The sequence below is a fragment of the Solanum dulcamara genome, chromosome 9 (assembly GCF_947179165.1).
Source record: "Solanum dulcamara chromosome 9, daSolDulc1.2, whole genome shotgun sequence".
NCBI lineage: Eukaryota > Viridiplantae > Streptophyta > Magnoliopsida > Solanales > Solanaceae > Solanum > Solanum dulcamara.
The window spans coordinates 3,829,956-3,849,997 of record NC_077245.1 but is presented as its reverse complement, the minus strand read 5'-3'; the positions used below and the strand labels follow the sequence as shown (position 1 = coordinate 3,849,997).

The 20,042-nt window shown below is 33.5% G+C and overlaps 4 protein-coding genes across 4 annotated transcripts; 2 read left to right on the top strand and 2 right to left on the bottom strand.

Moving 5' to 3' along the window:
- Positions 1-590: 590 nt before the first annotated feature.
- Positions 591-1,312, top strand: LOC129902806 (uncharacterized). The gene is made up of 2 exons (XM_055978213.1): positions 591-764; positions 858-1,312. Exons 1-2 carry the CDS (start codon positions 591-593, stop codon positions 1,308-1,310), a joined length of 627 nt encoding a protein of 208 aa, XP_055834188.1. The 3' UTR covers positions 1,311-1,312.
- A 407-nt stretch (positions 1,313-1,719) lies between these two features.
- Positions 1,720-4,567, bottom strand: LOC129902804 (succinate dehydrogenase subunit 5, mitochondrial). The gene is made up of 4 exons (XM_055978212.1): positions 4,321-4,567; positions 2,772-3,082; positions 2,505-2,690; positions 1,720-1,984 (listed from the first exon to the last, which is right to left on the bottom strand). Exons 1-4 carry the CDS (start codon positions 4,487-4,489, stop codon positions 1,928-1,930), a joined length of 723 nt encoding a protein of 240 aa, XP_055834187.1. The 5' UTR covers positions 4,490-4,567; the 3' UTR covers positions 1,720-1,927.
- A 2,368-nt stretch (positions 4,568-6,935) lies between these two features.
- Positions 6,936-10,189, top strand: LOC129902919 (probable carboxylesterase 2). The gene is made up of 2 exons (XM_055978366.1): positions 6,936-7,506; positions 9,424-10,189. Exons 1-2 carry the CDS (start codon positions 7,011-7,013, stop codon positions 9,888-9,890), a joined length of 963 nt encoding a protein of 320 aa, XP_055834341.1. The 5' UTR covers positions 6,936-7,010; the 3' UTR covers positions 9,891-10,189.
- A 690-nt stretch (positions 10,190-10,879) lies between these two features.
- On the bottom strand, positions 10,880-15,996 carry LOC129902417 (26S proteasome non-ATPase regulatory subunit 14 homolog). Its single transcript, XM_055977651.1, has 6 exons — positions 15,782-15,996; positions 15,364-15,541; positions 13,765-13,846; positions 11,950-12,126; positions 11,415-11,582; positions 10,880-11,219 (listed from the first exon to the last, which is right to left on the bottom strand). The coding sequence occupies exons 1-6, from the start codon at positions 15,921-15,923 to the stop codon at positions 11,028-11,030; spliced, it is 939 nt and encodes a 312-aa protein (XP_055833626.1). The 5' UTR covers positions 15,924-15,996; the 3' UTR covers positions 10,880-11,027.
- Positions 15,997-20,042: the final 4,046 nt, after the last annotated feature.

Here is a 20,042-nt window from a genome sequence, read left to right as displayed (position 1 = left end):
TTACTTTACCATGAAATAGAAACAACAAATAAGATACATAGAAGGAAAGTTACGTGACGTGGGCAAACATATAAAATGTATTTACGAGTTTCAATAAATTACGGAACGTACATTTTGGATTTGTCAGCAAATATACATGCACTGATACAATATGCATTGATACAACTATTTCACACGATTTCAGCTAACTTAGTATGTGCTAATACAACTTATACCCGCCTGATACAGTTCGTTCGCCTAATACAATAACTATAGCTACGTTTCATAATTACACTCTTAACTATAGCTATTTATGAATTTTTCTCTATATAGAATGAGAAACTGATATATCAATTGATTTGGCATAGTGGGTTGGGAGAAGTAGTCCAAGTAGCCATCAGTTATTTTCTTGAAAACTCCTTGGTTGGCTCTTTTAATGTTGTCTTCACCTTAAAGATTAAAACCCCCCTAAAAAAAAGTTAATAGAAGATGGAAGGCCACTTTCATGCAAGAATTTCAATAAAGAAAAAAATTTACAAGTATTTAGTTCTCTCTAGGGAACCTTTTCACCTACAACACTCAAAGAATTTGATTTTTTTTTTCCTCCAAACATGGTGTTCTCTCCTAACCAAGAAGTATCAACAAATCCTTCTAAGAGATGCAAATTCTTCTCCACAACTCTCAAGGATGCATTTGCCAATTGTCACATTTTTAATGAAAGACATTCTAGTACTCAAATCTTGGAAGAAGAGGATGTAATGGATGTTTATGATGATGAAGAGGAAGTACTAATACTAATTTATACTCAAGATTTTCTTTCTAGTTCAATGTATTTATCTTGTGACATATTCATGTTTTTGTGTTTTTTTCATCAACAGGTGTTTGTGTCAATAGTAATAAGTAAATACATGGAGTCAAAATGCAGAAAAAAGGCAGCTATGTCAAGTGAAAAGTTCAACTGGACTTTCTCTCCAACAGCAGGGGATTTATTCATTTCTGAAAAGCTAATGCAACAAAAAGAGGACAGTGAAGATGAAGAGAAGGAAGAGAGGGAGGATTTCTTATCTGTTGGTACTCGTCTTTCGCGCTGCACGAGTGATATCAGCTACGAGGCATTTGCCACAGCTAAGACAACATTGTCCCGTTCTTCAAGCTTGAACAGGATTGAGTTTCAAGATTTTCCGAGGCGTTCTGTTATTAAGGAATTCTCTCACTGTGAAGGATGGCCATTTGGTTTATCCCGTAAACTGTTGTTCCTTCCTCCTTTGCCAAAATCCCCAGCTGATTCTTGGTCATGGAGAAAAAGTGCTAGAATGATCAAGATACACTAATTGCTGGCATTCAAAAGAATCACAAGAAATTTTATATTTTTTTTCCAGAAAAGGAAGGATGTTGGACTTCTTTTTTCATGTATTCACTATGTTCTTTGACAATGGCTGTAACCATTTTTATGCTTAGCATGCTTCAAAAACTGTGTTGAATGGTCTGTTTACTGTCATCTTTCTTTCGTCTTCCATTCTTTGTTTCAGTAACACGAGGTATAACCATGTCGAGTAAGCAAGCAACTATTACTATGCGTCAGCCCAAGCTAATTGGGTCGGCTATATGAATCCTCTTTGTCCATGTCACTCCATCTAAGCTAAGCGTAAATAAGGAAACCAACTTGAAAGAAGTCAAGCTAATTCATCAACTATCCAGTGAATTTCACTTAAAAGCACAAAGCAATTGAAGAAACAAAGATTAGAACTTTCTGAATATTCAGAAAGTATTTCCTTGCACAAGTTTTTAGGATTATTATCATTTGCCTGTTGTAGTAATCACATGATCAAACTTGAGAATCAAGTACAACATAATGTATCATATTGGAGCAACCTGTATTATCTAAAACAACAGTTTTCCAAGTGATTGAAGACAAAAACATGGTGTTTTTTCTTCCATGATGGAAGGCCTATGCTCTTTGCTCAACATAAGAACCAGCGAGTCCAGAAGTCCCAAGTACAGTAACCTGGATTCAGAAAGGCAGACAGAGCAGTGAGAAAACAAATAACGGTAAAACATTCATCCTTCAAGAGATCTGAGATTATTATTTTGAAAATGCAACAACAATCTTCTGGAAGCATTTTGTAAAATGAATTCTAAAATTACCTGCAGTATTAGAGAATCTATTCCAGAGAAATTAAACCCCACTATCGAAAAAGAAAGTTGGCATACGTTCTAGTATACAAATAAATGGATGGGAATATCTAACACATGAATGCTTAAATTAAAGGCAAAATGGAAGAATTCATGAAGCTAGCCTATGTACTAAAGTTCGATCAATATTTTGTTGGAAAAAGGAACCTACAGAAATAACAGTTACTACTTGAGTGCCACTTCGTGGGTAACCCAAATTGCAGCTGGTATCCACAGCTTTCTTCCAGCTAAGAGAAATATATCTTGTGTTGCAAGTATATTGCTTGTCTAAAAAGACGTAACCTACAGAAAAGCTGAAATTCACGCAACCAACTAGCTTCAATTAGATGTACCTTTCCCCATGCAGAATCGAGGCCACTGCATCGCATCTTTAAGTGTATCATCTTAGTCCCCAGCTCCATCTCAACTTTCTTCCTCAAATATTCCTCCTCTGGCCCAAAGGCACTCATGTACGCGTTGTAGCGTTGAAATACTGTATGCAGTGCATCAGAGAATTCTTTTGACAAAGGCTTCACATCCTGCCAGCAATACGAGTAATTTAAACAGCAAGAACTTAAGAAACTGTATGCCAAACCCTTAATTTCATTAACTCAACTTACCTCACCACTTAAACCGATAGCATCATCGATTTCCATTTTCAGAGATGTAAGAATCCCCGTGAACTCTTCTACTGCCTCAGCAGCGCGGAAAACATTCGCCAAAGCTTCCTGGCCAGCCTCGTCGTCAGTAGTTTTGGACAGTGCATTCTTTGCATCGTAGACGACAGCATCTGGGAGCTCATCCCAGCTTGCAGCCATTAAGTCTTTAAAAGAGCGTTTGACCTCAGAATCTTCTATATTAGGCATGTGACATACATCCTCACTGAAAGAACGCATGCTTCCCATTGCCATTGTGAAAGGAAGCTGACATTCTAAAGTTAAACAATATCCATGCAATGTCAAATTGTTGGTGCAAGATCATGAAATTGATACAAAGAATAGGAAACTACAAGCACTTGGCGGGTAAGGTGATTAAGAAGATTCTCATTTTGCAGATTCACCTCCTATATAATATGCTTTTGGAAACCTAAGAAGTAATCATAACAATCCTAAATATGTCACAGTAACCATGAATTATAAATAAGTACAGGTTCTTGAATCCAACTCCTTCACTGAACCAGGTACCTGCACTCTCACATTTATTAACACTCCAACTCACACAGGAGGAAAGCAAAAATTTTGTTTGTTGGATGAGGATTATGGTCAGAATTTTACTAACTTAAGGAATCTAATGGAACTCAAAAGAAAAAAAATTACACCTATTTTTATCATCACACAAACGCAAACAGCATCCACCTACTGATTCCACAATCAGATATGACAAAGCAGAACTATAAATACTAAAGAAAGCTAAAGGATGCATAAGCTAACAAGTAGGGTAAAGCTAAACCTTTCATAAATTAAGGCAGGAGAATTAAAGATTCAAGTGAAGAAAAGAGCAAAGAGATATGAAGCATCAAACCCCCAATACTTTAGTCATAACTGTTACCGAAAAAAGGACCTATTTTATCTCCCTGAGCTAACATATGATTCAAGAGTCTCAATCAATCAATCTCAAACTAGCTAGACTCGGTTGTATGAATCTTCTATATTCATTCAGCTCTATTTGGACCAATTTCATTCCAGTACTAAATTCTCTCTCTCGAGTCAAATTAGGATTTCCTTTAAACAGGTTCACCAAATCTCCCACTTATCCAATACCATTCATGTACAACAACTACATACCCGATGTAGTCAGTCTGAGGAGATGGGTAGAGTGTACTCAGACCTCATCCCTACCTCATAGGTAGAGAGACTGTTTCTGATACACCCTCAACTCGAGGAAAAACAGTCCAAAATACCATTCATGTGTCTCATTAAAAGAAAACCATTAATTCAATACCATCAAAGTTTGGAACTTTGGTACGTACATGATAGATTGATCGAAAATACCCACACACTCACATGAAAAATCCTACCAATATAAGTATCAGATTGAAAGCAAAATCACCGATTCAAATTCTTACGATAAAACAATGGATACCCATTAACCAAATTGAGCTGAATAACAAATTCTACGAGTTTAAGAAGATTTCAGAATGCCCAAAAAAAAGGAAGACGATGCTAGTACCAGTAACAGGGTTTCTCGGAGAAGCCGAGAAAGACTGGGGTGAGAAATGGAGGTGGCGGAAGGACTGGTGGTTGAAGGCGGAGGTTGTACCGGCGGCGGTGGCGGAGAAGACCGTAGATCTGCGGCATATCGATCGATACAAAGATCGGATCAGTACCATTTTCTCCATTTCTCTGCTAACTTTCTGGTTTCTTCTTTGCTAAATGTATTGTAGGTTTCCAGCAAAAATAGAAATTCTCCTTTGTTATTATTATTATTTTTTTAAAAAATGTAATAATACAACAAGACAGTTTGCAAATTATAATAAAATACAAAAAATTGGTTCTAATTAATTACACATATTATTATTAATTTAATTTTGGGATAATTATTGTTATACCCAAAAAAAAGAAATTATTTACCATTAGATACCCCATTACTTTCATACCTTTTGTTTTTAACTATATCACGCATTTGATACCATGAGAGTATATAATATACTCTGATGGTAGGTATCAAACAGTTTCGATGAACCACTGTCTCTTCCTTCTTGATACCATCAGATATAATAGCAGTTTCGCTGAAGCACTGATGGTATCTAGAAGGAATGATTCAACGAAACTGCTATTATACTCTGATGGAATCAAAAAGGAAGAGACAGTGCTTCAGCGAAACTGCTTGATACCTACCATCAGAGTATATTATGGTATCAAGTAGACATCAGAGTATAATATACTCTGATTATATCAAAGAGGAACAATGATGCTGACGTCAGCATGACATTATGTCCGAAATTAAAAAGGCGAAAGTGAGGTAAGAGGATAAATACTTTGGGCCATGAGTCTATTAAGGATATATAGTTTAGATTGAGTCCAATTTTGATCAATAATTTTACGATTGGTCTAAATATAGTTTTCCCTTTAATTTTTTTGTATTACTTCCACGTTTATTCAAAATATATAAAAAAAAAACATAGGAAATCAGATTTTTAATCAAACAGTCAACTACATGCCATTCATAAATTACTTTGATACTTCAATTATTCTTATGTGAAATTACTGAATTGTAAAACACTTTTTTCTTTTCTTAAAGTGCGACAACTATACCTATTAGCAAAAAATGTGAAATTAAAGAGCACTATTAGTATAATTACATAAGGCACGATTAAATTATGATATTTTCTTTATCTTGTGAAAGTAAAAAATGTGTTTCTAATAAACTCACTAATTAAAATGGTTTAAATCACATCAATATATAATGATAGATAACAAATGCCATCTTATGTAATCATGTGGTACATATAATTTTCCATTTAAAAGAATTTTTTATAATTAAAGTGTGTACTTGTCTTCAATTGTGCACATTTTTAATTAAAATAATACAGGGAATTTTCAAATATGACAAATATTTTAAGCATAATTACTTTATATGGATATAATTTTTCTAATTACTTATGATGACAAACATAAATTTTGTCATTATACAGATGTTGTAGCAAATTCTACAAAAGATATAGTGAATTATTCAAATAATATACCCACTAATTATTTATATACCGAAATATACAAACACTGGTATACATATGTATTTGTATATATGACAAAAGAGATTGGGAGAGAGGAGGAGAGAGGTGAGCGAGATCGAGAGAGGGAGGAGAGAGGCGAATTGTATATGTATATTTGTCAGAAAAATAATATAATGATAACTGATATACATATATATTGTATATCTGGCAGCGAAACTTGTCATACCGCATAAATATATTTGCTGCAAGCCATAATTATTTTAAATTATACCCATACTATGTAATATAGTACTAAATTTTGCTATACCACGTAATTTTCCCAAATAATACTCTAAAGTCGTCTAATGTACCCCAACAATCAATTGTCATTTTATGAAATCATCCCTTTGAAGCCAAGATAATTGAAGTAAAAAATTCAGATATTCATATCAAGATATCATTATTTGCCACCTTTTGAGGTGGGAGGATGACTTCATTATTGGTAGTTAAATAAGAACAAGAAAAATAGGCGTGTATACTTTTTTTTTGATTTTGGAGTTTCGATATTATATTGAGGTCTGATTAATTTAAATTTATGTTAAAAAAATTTTATTTTAAAATAAAATATTTTTTATTAAAAACATTTTTATACCTAGAGTTTAAATCTGAAACCTATTAACAAGTCGATGATAGCAACCAATGCTCAATGAAGTTGGACAAAAAATTTATGATATTTTAATATTCAAAATTTAGCGGAGACTAAAATATTAGAAGAATTTTTCTGTCAATTCGCTTAAATTTCGTAATTGTTTAATATGATCATCTCTATACTAATAAGAGATCTTGGGTGTACAAAATTATTTAATTCATTTCACTTCGTTTAACTTAGTTTGTCTTGAAGTATAATTTATTCAAAAAAATATTTTTAAAATTTATAATCTTAAATATATCATAATTTTGTATATATATTTTAAATATGATATAGTATTAAATAATCATAATAAATATAGAAATGTGTCTTTTTTCTAGAAGTCAAAAGAAGCAGAGTAGCCCTACTTAATTAATATGTCATGGCAACAATATAAAACCTCATCAATGGTCTCATTTACTATTTTATAGCACTACTCTTTTCTTCCTTCCTTCCTTCCCTTTGTTTTTACCAAAACCAATTTTCTCTTTTTCTGTTCCTCTCAAAACAAAACAAAAAATGGACACTTCTAACAATCTTGAAATTGTTCATGATGTTTTTCCATATCTACAAGTATACAAAAATGGAACAATCAAAAGACTTGTAGGTACTGAATTTGCACCAGCAACCTATGACTCCCAAACTGATGTTTCATCCAAAGATGTTTTGGTAAATCCTAAAAATGGAATTTCTGCAAGAATTTATCGACCCAATTCAGCAACAAAAGGAAAAAAACTTCCTTTAGTTGTTTATTTTCATGGTGGAGCATTTTGTATATCCTCTGTCGGTGATCCTAAGTACCATGATTCTCTTAATGTGTTTGTGTCTTGTGCTAATGTTGTTCTTGTCTCAGTGGATTATAGATTAGCTCCAGAACATCCTCTTCCAACAGCTTATGATGATTCTTGGGATGTTCTTGAATGGGTGACTGCACATAAATCAAAACAGGGGACTGAGGTTTGGTTCAAAGAGTTTGTTGACTTTGATAGTGTGTTCTTGGCAGGGGACAGTGCAGGTACGGTTAATTGATTATACATTTTTTTTTAAAAAAAATTTATGGTCTTTTTACACCTAAAGAGATCTGAAGAGGTTATTTTTATCTATTTATTTTATAAGTGGTCAAGAGATCTTAATTCCTCGGTAATTTCACGTATGATTTCTGAATTTTATTTATTATAATATTATAACAACAATAATATATTCAGTATAATTTCACAAATGAAATTTGAGAAAGGTGGCGTATATACTAATCTTATTTTTACTTTGTAGACGTAGATAAATTGTTTTGAAAGACTATTGACTAGAATAAATCAGTTTAAAATCGTTTAAAGAAAAAAAGACAAAACGAAAATAAAAACGGTTATCTATTATAATAGTATCGTCACTAAATTATCTTTTGTCAAATTATGGTAATGGATAGAATTGCTAAGTTTTCTCTATTTTTTATTCATGAAATCTTTTGGGAGTCGATGTTTCAAGTTGGATGGTAAAGGATGTTCTGCACTCTTTTGAACATATAATAATAATATCTCTAAGGAAGAAAGTAATGTTTCGTTGTAAAAAAAAAATTAAGGGTGGGAGGAGGGGGTAAAGTTTAATGAGACAATAATTTTTGTAATTTTATTGCTATAGTGATAAATTTAGTACTTTAACTGTTACGGTGGATGAAGTTTGCAACTTTATTGTTATAGTCGATAAAGTTAGGGTGATTCTTAAATTATTTTGACGTGATAAAAGATAATTTCGTGACATTGTTGTTATATAAATAAAGTTGTCATTTATATGAGACAAAAATATGTTTGTTTATTGTCAAAAGGGAAAAGGAACAAGAATGCTCTTAAATTATTTGAAATGAACAAATGTTCTTTGTTTATAGTTTGGTCCAAAAATGTCTTTGCCGTTAATATTTTGATCTAAAAATGTCTTTGTTGTTATTTAATGGATAAAAAATGCCCCGATTGTTATAAAATGGGTCAAAAATGCTCTTTTTGAATAAATATATTTTTTTAAAAAAATAAATATTATTCCTTATAAAAATATTACTTTTAAGAAACTCTATTCTTGTTTTTTTTCTTTTTAAATCACTTTAAGTAATAAAAATGTAGGAAGATATTTTTTTCTTCTTAATTTCATTTTATCAATTAAAATAGAATAATTTCATGTACTCTAAGTTTTAACGGATAATATATATCATATATATAAGATCATATAATAAATCCACCATTAATTTTTATTCAAATAACGATAAAAATATTTATAATAAAATAAAAAATATTTTAAATTTTTTAATACTTTTCTAATTGAAGTAGAATAAACATTTGCTCATAAAAGAAATATTATTAGGAAAAATATGTGTTCAAAAAGAAAATAAATAATATATTATTTGAAAAAGGACATTTTCGATCCATTAAATAATAATAATGACATTTTTGGACCAAATTATTAACGGCAGAAGCATTTTTAGACCAAACTATAAACAGAAGGCATTTTTGTTCATTTCAAATAGTTTAAGGGAATTTTTGATCCTTTTTCCCGATCAAAATGGCTACTGTTATAATGAATAGTTAAAAGGGTAATAAACATATATAAACTGTTATTTTTTTTTGGGAATTTCATACCCCAACTATCTATTGTGTTGGTAACGTACCTAAACTATCACTCTCTTTGTGTTAAACTACATCACGATGTTGAGTTGGCTAAATATTTGTTCCTAATCGACAATAGGCGCATATATAAGTCAACACATCAATGATGCGTGTTTTAATAGAAAGGGAGTGATAGTTGAGGTATTCAACTCGTGAAAAGGTGATACTTTGGCAGGTAAATAAAACAATGAATAGTTAAAGTATGAAACTCGCAAAAAATGTGATAATTTAGATGTGTTGTTTTACCAATAAAGTCCATTGACCGTTCATGAAATAACTTTGTGCAGGTGCTAATATTTCACACTTCATGGCAATCAAAGCTGGAAAATCAGATGAAGCTTTAGGGGTGAAGCTTTCTGGGATGCTTATGATTAGTCCATATTTTTGGGGAAAAGAGCCAATTGGCATAGAGATTCAAGATCCTGTTAGAAAATCAATGGTGGATAAATGGTGGGAATTTGTTTGTCCATCAAATAAGGGGAATAATGACCCTTTGATAAATCCTTTTGTTGATGAAGCACCAAGTATTGAAGAATTGGCTTGTGATAGGGTTCTTGTTTGTGTAGCAGAATTGGATATACTGAGAGACAGAGGAATATTGTACTACGAATCTTTGGTGAAGAGTCAGTGGAAAGGTAAAGTAGAAATCATTGAAACTAAAGGAGAAGATCATGTTTTTCACATATTTAATCCTACCAGTGAAAAAGCACTTGATTTGATCAAATGTTGGGCTGCTTTTATTAATGGAAAGTGACTGTGTGTGAAGTGGGGAGTCGGTAAAGCTACTGTCATGTTACTAGAAGGCCATGAATTCGAGTCGTGAAAATAGTCTCTTTACCTAAAATATTAGGCAAGACTACTTATGCACCAGGTTGCCTGTGAAGTTGATATATGTGTTGCTTTAGGCTGTTGTTTTCATGACAAATTTGTATATACAACAATAATAAATAAATTCCATCGTTTTCATTTTGCGTGTAGATTATACTCTTATGCCTTTTAAATATGTAAAGTCAAAAGTAGATAAAAAAAATTATTGTTCTTTGTGATAGGCCTATTGCCTATACATACATTGGGTAGAAAAGTCCAAATGTGGAGGATTCTCTTTGATTTTTATATTTGTTTATAGGCAATTTGAGCAATATGAATCTCTTATAATATTAAGAAATTTGCGACTAGTTTCCTTGGTGAACAGGTTTATCAGTGCCAGTGAAAGATAACAGACACCTAAAGAAGTAACATGTACCTCGTTCTTATTTCACGGATTTGGTTTTTTAATTAAACATGTTCAACTCTGTTGGGAGTGGATGCCATTATACTCGATCGAAATAATCAAGGTGAATGTAAATTGGGGCAAGGTCGCTTTACTACACTTGATTGCAAGATTTAACATCTCCTGCACATGATCAAATCTGGTCGCATATCTGTTATACATCACAAATTAAATTTCGGGGATAATACTTTATTCCATCATCTGTAAAAAATTTCAACTTAGTTAAGCTTAGCTCTGCGTCTTTATTTGTTTTTCACTGTAGCCTCTAATCGAGCCGTCTTATATTGAATGAAAAAGAAGCAATTCTCTACCTGAGAGCAACAGTTATAACCAAATTCTAATAAGACCCAAAGTAACTTGAATGAAATCAAAATCCTCCTTCCCACATCTGCCCTGTGATGGTCTCGAAATTGAGGCACTGAATTAGGAAAATGGTTCAGTGGGAAGATAAGCACTATATGTCCCAAGTCATCTGAAGATAACGTAACCATATTGTATAACAGCTGCTATCAGAGTAAAACGAAGTACTAGGTCTCATTAAAAAAACAATAGCAGAAAAAAAAAACTGTTTATATTTCACTACTAAAAACACAACTTTTGCAGACTTCCGAGAAACGAACTTCAGAAGACAACAGTGTCGAGCATGGTTCCCAATGTCTGGACAATGTTTGAAGACATCAAATTCGAGACATGCTCTTCAAGATGCTTCTTTGCATCTTGCCTTCCTACATTTGCAATAGCAAGCTTTTCTGGGGTTAACTCATCCTCCTGCTGCACTGCTTTGTTATACTTGACAGCAAGGTTTAACATCTCCTGCACATGAGAATATTTAAAAAAGTCACCCAGCATGTCAAGGACAATATTCCTAGTTTCTCTCTCTTTTCTCCCGTGGAGAGGCAGAGATGAAAAAAAATATCACCAAGCATATTCTGCACTCATAATCATCAAAGTTGGCACTCGATGTAACAATGCTGTTGTATTTAAATACCACACAAACATATATATTACCTGAACTGTCTGCTCATTGGTTTTGGAATGAGCATCAAAACGCTGGAGTGCGAGTCCATCTGTCCATTTCTTCTTGTGAAGATTCAGTAGCATCTTCTCTTCAAGTTCGTTCTTTCTGTAGTTTATGGCTATTGAGTAGTAGTGTCTGTTCAAACCATGGATCAATGCCTGCAAAATGCATCTCTCAGAACCCAAAAAAGAAATTGAAAAACTGAAAGTACTGCATCAACAAAGTTTGTGCTAACACAATTGGAAAACATAAAAAAAAGTTGTTGAAGATTGTTTATTGGACAGCAGGTTTAACTTGGAAAATATGAACTTAGACTTTTTAAAACTAGTGGAACTTTATTTACTAAATAACTTGTGGAAGTCATGTAGAAGATATTCCATTTAGAAGTATCACCACCAGCGGACGACTGAATAGCAGGAAGTAAAATAGGACGTCTCACTCATACATTGAGACTGTGTGTTGGGTGGGGGAGGAGAGGGAGTAACATCTTTCGTAGACAATATAAAGATTAATGATGGCACTTACTTGAATAGATGGTTTGTTCAGATGTCCTAGATTTGATGTTGTCTGTCGTGGCTCTTGGCCAAGCATCATAGTTTGGGGATTAATCAAGCGGAAGGCATCAATTACCACCTTCCCTTTAACACTCTGAATAGGATCCACCACCACAGCCACAGCTCGTTGATTCAGTGCTTCAAAACTCTGCACAATATAACATTCATTAGTTATTGGCATACTTCTTCCCATGAAGACCATGTCAAATACAACATTCACTAGTCAGACCATGTCAAACACACCAAATTGAGATTCTGATTTACCAAAATGTGATTGAACGCTCGACTACTCAAGAGTGCAAAGTTGTATAAACTATTTCCCCTATTTCTCACTATCCCCTTTATTTGTTATCTAGAAGGGAGAACGAGATGGGAGAAATCTCTCTCGCCATAAGTTCTCATTTTCTTATAATTCTAATTCTTGATGCAAGCAAAAGTTCATTTCAGTCCATTTCTATGATTCTCCCATGCTAGTCATACAGAATGCTATAATGGTCTGTCCAGAGGATTTTGTCTATCATAAACAGTGTTCAACTTTTATCTAGCTAACCAGACTTCCTATTTATATCATAGAGAGCAGAATTATCATGGAGATCCCAACAAATTACAGATCTAGAATGCAAAAGACAACCATACCAGTGTGGCTTATTTTTAGTGTGGGTGTGTAAGAATAACAATGTGGTCTCATTCTCATGAAACGCTAAATTTCGGCTGAGATGCAAAAAAAAGCTCACTAGAGAAGTGGGGACAAAAGAAAACTGATTAGGGTAGCTCTCAACATCTTCCCATTACCTCTAAACTCTCTCTTCTCTCTCCTTCTCAACCCTGCCCCTTAAGTCCATCATTGTCGCAGAATTTTCTCTAAAATTGTTTATATCTAAGGCTCATAAGCGGATAAAAAGGCATGACATGATCTCATGGAATCACTATGTTCAATTAAGGTGGAAAGAGCAAGTGCAAGGACTATTAAAGGAACATGAGAATTCTCCCTTATCTGGTAATAAGGTATAGGTGAGAGTTATGGACAGTTCGTATGTCAGCGCAATATATAAAAACAGCAAGATATAATGTTCACCTAAAGAAGCAAATCAATCTCTCCCTCCTTCCCTCTCTCTATTCTGCCTTTTTTTACCAAACACGGTATTAGGCACTACCCCATCTCTAACTCTCATACCTGGAAGGGATTGTGATCTTAACTTATTTGGTCACTGCACGAAACAACTACTAAATGTCTACCTAAAAGGAAGAACGCATTTTAAAATAAAAAGAAACTGTTCAAATTCAGCACTGAACTTAACTTATTTGGTCATTGTACGAAACAACTACTATAAGTGTCTACCTAAAAGGCAGGATGCACTTTAAAATAAAAAGGAACTGTTCCAATTCAGCACTGAACTCAAAGGATGAGTGCATAAAATCTTCATAAACCACTTCCCTATACCTTTATACAGGCTCCAGGAACGTGGCCCTTCTCCTTATGAAAAATCATTGATCTCCAAAATTATCAAAAGTGGGATAACAACAAATAAAACAGCTTTGCATGGTATTACCATGCCACATTTCACCACCTTAGTCAAATTTCATATTACAAAAGATTCAATCTTGTGTTTCTCAACTCCATATTAATAAAAGAAGATCATTTAACTCAGGATGATTTATTAACTACTAAAGGACTCACATAGTATTGTAAACATTTCTTACTCAGTGGCTCATGATTCACATAGAACATTTCAAATGTCATTAGGAACTAATTAACCATAAAAATGGAAAAAAGGACAAGAATAACCTGCTGAGTATTGATGTCAACACCAGAAAGCCAGCAGCCAAACCCAGGATGTGAATGATACCAGCCAACAACCATCTCAGGTCTATAACATAAAGCAAAGTGGAATTTTAGGGCACACCTCGGTGTCAAAAAAAAGAAAGAAGATAAGTACACAAGTTGATTAGGCAACATCACAAAATAAAGGAGGTATGATATACTGGCGCATCAGTAAATGAAAGAGCAAATAACATATAGGATTAAAGTTGTAACAATGAACTACAAATTTTTGATTCCATGTTCTCAATAAGCAGTCGAACTCATACTCTAGCTCTTTTTCCGTACTTTATCTTTTTGCTTTCATTCATCCCTTTTCTTTTTTTCCTTTTTTTCCCAGGACAGGCGGGAGTTGGTGCGTGGGGGATAACCTCCAACCAATAGAAATCAACAGTTTTCCACAACTAGAAGATGAGAACAAGGAATAGGTTCATGAAATATCATAATCTTCTACCTCATGTTGCAAGCCATCTAAACTGATTTAGTGCCAATCATCTACCAGATTTTCTAATTTCAGCAGACGACTCCTAGATTATACATGGTTAACCTTAATCTTCTCATCACTTACCTGTTAATTCATCATGCCTAAATTATTACAGGAGAGCCCTTAACTTTGTGACGCTAGCATTTTTGAAAGTTGATTATAATAAAAGCTTTGAAGGTTGGTTTTAACAAAAGCTCAAGGAACCTAATTCCATGTAATCAAACCCTACCAAAATTGATTAAGATAAAACCTAAACACTACATTCTCAACAAATACACCAGGATCTTTTACCACAAAGCTCAAAGAGCATAATTCACAAATAAAGTTACCACTGGATCCCGAAGATAACATCTTCAAGTTGGTTCTTATGTGACACAGACCCCAACAACTTATCTATCCTGGCAAAAATAAAGACTTAACGATATTCTTGAAACAAACTCATACGTCTCACACTTTAGTTTAGAGAATAAAGATTCAACCAGAAGTTTCATAATATCTTTTCTTGTATATATTTAGCTACTTTTAGATAAGACCCATAACTCTTCCGCGAACATTCAGGGGTTAAAGCAAAGTCCACAACTGCAGTGACTCTGAAATTGTAAAGCATAATGAAATGCAAACAAAGTTTGTCTTTTCAAATCATAAGAATCTTGCAACTTAGAAGAATACTATCTCACAAGTCACAACATTCCAAATTAGGTGTCAAACAATATCTTATTCCCATAATCCCATTCATAAAGGAAATGGTTCAAACAGCAGTCAGAAAATGAACCCTTCCATAGCTAGTTTAACCTCGTCAAAAGTTGAACAGAATACATGAAAAGGCTCAGTTTTCTAACTCACAATCAAACACCCCTTTACAGAATCATAAAAATTGACACGAGAAAGGAACACAAAGAAAATGCTAAAAGCCCCCAAATTTACCCAAATTAGTAGACCTGGAAATATGTTTCACTTTTCAATTTGTTAGGCAACTATAAACACATAATAAACCCTAGGAAAAATATCATATTACTCAGCTAAAAGAAGAGCCTTTAAACTATAACTAATCCTGTATGATACCAATAACAAGCAGTAATTACCTCCCAGTCTGCTTGAGCATGTCAAGCATATTGGTCTGGAAAACATGATCCACAGCTTCAACACTCACTCCGGTACCACTCTGAGGCATTGCAAACACATCCACTACACGCACTGTATACTCATCGACGAATTCCCCTAACATCAATCCCATCACTTCCATAGGAACTCCAGCCCTCCCTGCACATTAACATCACAAAAAACCCTAATTACACAACATCTACAAGAGAGAGAGAAACTAACCCAAAATTTAAACTCCGCAGACTCGCTAAAGCTACATCTCATTTTAAAATTTTCTTCACACATGTATACATAGTTCGAGCTAAAAACAAAAACACGGATAAGTATACATATGAAGCTAGATCCGGATAACATGCGTATAAAGAGCGAAGATAGTTCGGGGGAGAAACCCTAAGCTACCGTGTTTAAGCATCTTGAGGAGGGCAAGAGAAGAGATGTAAACTTGCTCAGAAGAGTCCAGAGTGGGAGAGTCCGGTGGAGGGTGGCCTAACGCGCCACCAGCTCCGGCGAACATCCGCTGCAATCTTTCCATTCCAGACATTTTCTCCGATTGGGTTTGGCTTTGGGGGATTTCTTTGAGAACAAGACTACTGCGACTGTAAATTTCTTTGATCTGAGAGGAGAAATTGGGAATTTAAATAACGTAAAATAGTTATTGCAATGAGACCCCTATACTTTGGATATTTATACTATTATTTAGGCTTAATTACACTATACCTCTATTAATATGACTCAATATCGAATACACCCTTTAAATATTAAAATCTAACACTTTTATCCCTTGTATTATAGAAATCCTACACTTAAAATCCCAATAGATATATCTTAATTAGTTTTATTATAATATAATTTTCAAAAAGTAAATTAAAGTATAAGAAGTTTTTATCTATTTATTTTAATAAAATTTAAAAGAGAAGACAAGCATTTTTATCCACACGATTGAATAAAATAAAGAATATTTTTTTTTGAAACATTACTTTTCAAAACTCATAAATAAGAAATGAACACTAATCATTTAATAAGATATATCGACTATTAGTAATAAATTTTTTAATACTTTAAGGATGTAAGTTATTTGTATTTTTAATAGTTATAGTATTTTATTATATAAGAATGTCTTATTTTATTTCAGTTTATTTATTTATTCTTCCATTTCAAAATTATCTTAAAATATAATTTATTTATAATTCTAATTTGTGTATTTAATAACTATATCTTAATATGCTTAGTTTTAAATATATTTCCTAAGGCGACAGGTAGGGTGGGGGTGGGGTATGATTTTCATAGCATAAGAGGTGTAAGTGTTTGATTTTAAAATACAAAAGTGTATTTAAAATTGAATCATACTATGAGGATATTTAGTGGAGCTAATCCATTACTTATGATCAAAATATATCTTCATAGGCTTCCTGATAATATTGGGTTGAAATTTGATAAATAAATAAAATTATTTAAAGTTGAAATTAAAAGAAGTATTTGAAAGTTAACTACTCTATTTAAACATGAATTTCATATGAAAAAAGAGTTAAAGTTATGTGAGTGAAAGTTATTACGTAACACATTTTTTACCATTCGAACAATTGTTTTGGGTTATTTCATATCAAATATTAAATTATACGTAAAAAAAAATATGATTTATAAATAATAAAACATATTCTGGTGTTAGATTATTTTCTTGTGATAGAAATTTTAGCAATGTCAAATGCTCATGTTACACTAAAGTCAATAGGTAAATCAGTGACATAATAAATAGTTGGGTCATAGCATGTTACTATTGGAATTGGTTAATCGGTTAGATTGATTAGTTAGTTAGATACACTAATTAATCATCTGATAGTTAGTTGAGTGGTTAAGTTGTTAACAGATTGTTAGTATGTTGTTAGCTGGTAGTTAGTCACGTGGTATGAGTTGTATGTATATACATGTATGCCTCATTGTATAACTCACTTTTCTGATTAATGAAACTGAAAATTCTCTCTGCAATTTGTACACGGTATCAAAGCTTTGAGTCAAGGAATTGATTCAACACAATTTCCATAATTGAATTCAATTCGCAATGGTGAGTTCTGCAGAAAATGCCACAGTTGATGCAAGGACAGTGGAGACTCCAATGGAGACACTCGATCAAATTGAGTGGAAGCGAAATCACCCACTTTATCTCCACAATTCTAACACTACTGGAAGTGTTCTCACCACCGTGCAGCTCACAGGGACGGAGAATTACTTTCTATGGAGTAGATCCATGTTGATTAACCTTCAAGCCCAAAGTAAGCTGGGGTTTGTGCTTGGGACATGCAAGAGGAGATGCAGTTGTGGTGTGGGCAGATTTGAAGGGAAGGTTTGGTAAGATTGATGGATCGAGAGGCTATTAGTTGTACAGGGAGATATGCACAATCAATCAAGGTAATTTAAATGTTTCTGCTTATTTCTCGAAGCTACGATTGTTGTGGGATGAGTTTGACGCTCTTGTCCCTCCTCCTTCATGTAAATGTGATAAGTCCAGAACTTATGTGGATCATCTAACATGTTTGAGATTGTTTGCTTTTCTAATGATATTGAATGAGGTATATAGTCATGCACGTAGCCAGATCTTAATGATGAACCCCTTACCTAGTGTTGGAAAGGCATATGCCATGATAATGGCAGATGAAGGGCAGAGAATGACTACAAGCTCACATACGGGGAGGGGGTATTTTAGAACCAACTACATTATATGCAGGGAAAGGAAATTTTCTAAGAAAATTCCAAATTAAGAAAAAGAATTGGGATCAAATATGTAATTACTGTAAACTTCAAGGTCATATTAAGAAGGACTATTACGATTGATTGGACACCCTCTTGATTAGAAGTTTAAGAAGAAATCAGGATCAATACCTAACCAAGTTAACCAGATGCAGAATAATAAACAGCATGATGTGGTGAACCGTATGACTGTCAACAGAAATGAGATAAACTTGGATGATAATTTTGAACCTATGACCAAAGGAAGGACCACTGAACCTGGTATATCTCTAACTATGCATCCTATATTCACTCTAAGACAGTATAACAGGATCTTGCATATGATAGATAAGGAGGAAGCAAGTTCAAGTTCATCAAGTGCACTTGATCACATGGCTAACATGGCAAGTATAATCACTATTGCTAATGCTTTATCTGTAACTAATAAAGAAACAGGTAAAGCTAAGAAAAAGAGTTGGATAGTAAATTTAGGAGCTACTTGTCATATGATATCAAAATTAGATATATTGAGTTATGCATCTAGTTGCACTGATACTGGAAAAAAGGTACACTTGCCTAATAGTGAAGCTGCATCAGTCTCATATACTGGTCATTGTAACACACCTAATGGTGATGTGTTGGATAATGTACTAGTTGTGGCTGTATTCAAATATGATTTGCTTTCAGTTTCTCAGTTAACAAGACAATTGAAGTGCTCAATTAATTTTTTTATTGAGTTTTTTGTCCTCCAAGACCTCTTCAAGGGAAAGTTGAAGGGGATTGGTAAGGATATTGATGGCCTCTACTACCTCCCTACTCAAATCCCATGTAGAGAAGGCAGAAGTGATGAAGTAGTATTCATGACACAACATTCAAATACACACAATCTATTATGGCATAATTGGCTGGGACACCCTTCCACAAAAGTGCTACACCACTTGCTTTCAAATAAGGAACACATTGATAGTAATGAATGTAATAAATGCTCTATTTTTTTCTTGCAAAGCAGACCAAGTTGCCTTTTCAACTGAGCATGTCCAGGGCTAATCCTATCTTTGATTTGTTTTATTTAGATGTTTGGGGACCATATAGAACTGTTACTCATAATGAATGTAGATTTTTCTTAACTATTGTTGATGATAATTCAAGAATGGCTTGGTTGTACTTGCTTAAAATGAAGAGTGATGTGTTACCAGTGTTAAATTCTTTTTTGGCTCTAGTTCAAACTCAATTCAATAAGCATGTCAAAAGGATAAGGTCTGATAATGGCATAAAGTTTTTTAATAGTGAATGTGGTAATTTGTTTAAGTCATTTGAAATTATTCATGAAAGTAGTTGTCTACACACTCCACAGCAGAATAGAGTGGTGGAAAGAAAACACAGACACATCCTCAAAGTAGCTAGAGTACTCAGATTTCAGGGTAATCTTTCCATTAGATTTTGGGGAGAGTGTATATTGGCTGTTGTTTACTTAATTAACAGGCTTCCTACAATAGTGTTGAAAGGCTAAACACCTTATGAAAAGTTTCATGGATATAAGGCAGCTCTTGATCATCTCAGAACCATATGATGTTTATGTTATGCAACCAAGATGGTAAAGCCGGATAAGTTTTCTCCTAAAGCGGAAGCATGTGTTATGATGGGATATTCAACAACTCAGAAGGGATATCTATTGTATAGTGTGTCTCAACAGAAGTTCATAGTCATCAGATATGTTATATTCAAGGAAGACATGTGTAGCGACCTATTTCCATCGTTAGAAATAGGCTAATGGAGAAGGATTCTGGGCCAAAAAACTTTGGGTAGTAACTTTGGAAAATTAGAGCCTAGGCCAGACTTAGACGAATTCTGAGTCAGGTAAAGTTTAGGGTGATCACGTAAATGATAGAAGGTTAAATTTATAATTTGATTGGACAATCTGATAGTCAGGACAATATAG

Coding starts and splice junctions, on each gene's coding strand:
- LOC129902806 (XM_055978213.1), top strand. CDS start 591: ATGGTGTTCTCTCCTAACCAAGAAGTATCAACAAATCCTTCTAAGAGA. Junction 765..857: donor TTTATGATGATGAAGAGGAA/GTACTAATACTA, acceptor TTTCATCAACAG/GTGTTTGTGTCAATAGTAAT.
- LOC129902804 (XM_055978212.1), bottom strand. CDS start 4,489: ATGGAGAAAATGGTACTGATCCGATCTTTGTATCGATCGATATGCCGC. Junction 2,691..2,771: donor CTATCGGTTTAAGTGGTGAG/GTAAGTTGAGTT, acceptor TATTGCTGGCAG/GATGTGAAGCCTTTGTCAAA. Junction 1,985..2,504: donor TCGATTCTGCATGGGGAAAG/GTACATCTAATT, acceptor TTCTGAATCCAG/GTTACTGTACTTGGGACTTC.
- LOC129902919 (XM_055978366.1), top strand. CDS start 7,011: ATGGACACTTCTAACAATCTTGAAATTGTTCATGATGTTTTTCCATAT. Junction 7,507..9,423: donor CTTGGCAGGGGACAGTGCAG/GTACGGTTAATT, acceptor AACTTTGTGCAG/GTGCTAATATTTCACACTTC.
- LOC129902417 (XM_055977651.1), bottom strand. CDS start 15,923: ATGTCTGGAATGGAAAGATTGCAGCGGATGTTCGCCGGAGCTGGTGGC. Junction 15,542..15,781: donor CCTCAAGATGCTTAAACACG/GTAGCTTAGGGT, acceptor GTTAATGTGCAG/GGAGGGCTGGAGTTCCTATG. Junction 12,127..13,764: donor TTGACATCAATACTCAGCAG/GTTATTCTTGTC, acceptor TATATTGTGCAG/AGTTTTGAAGCACTGAATCA.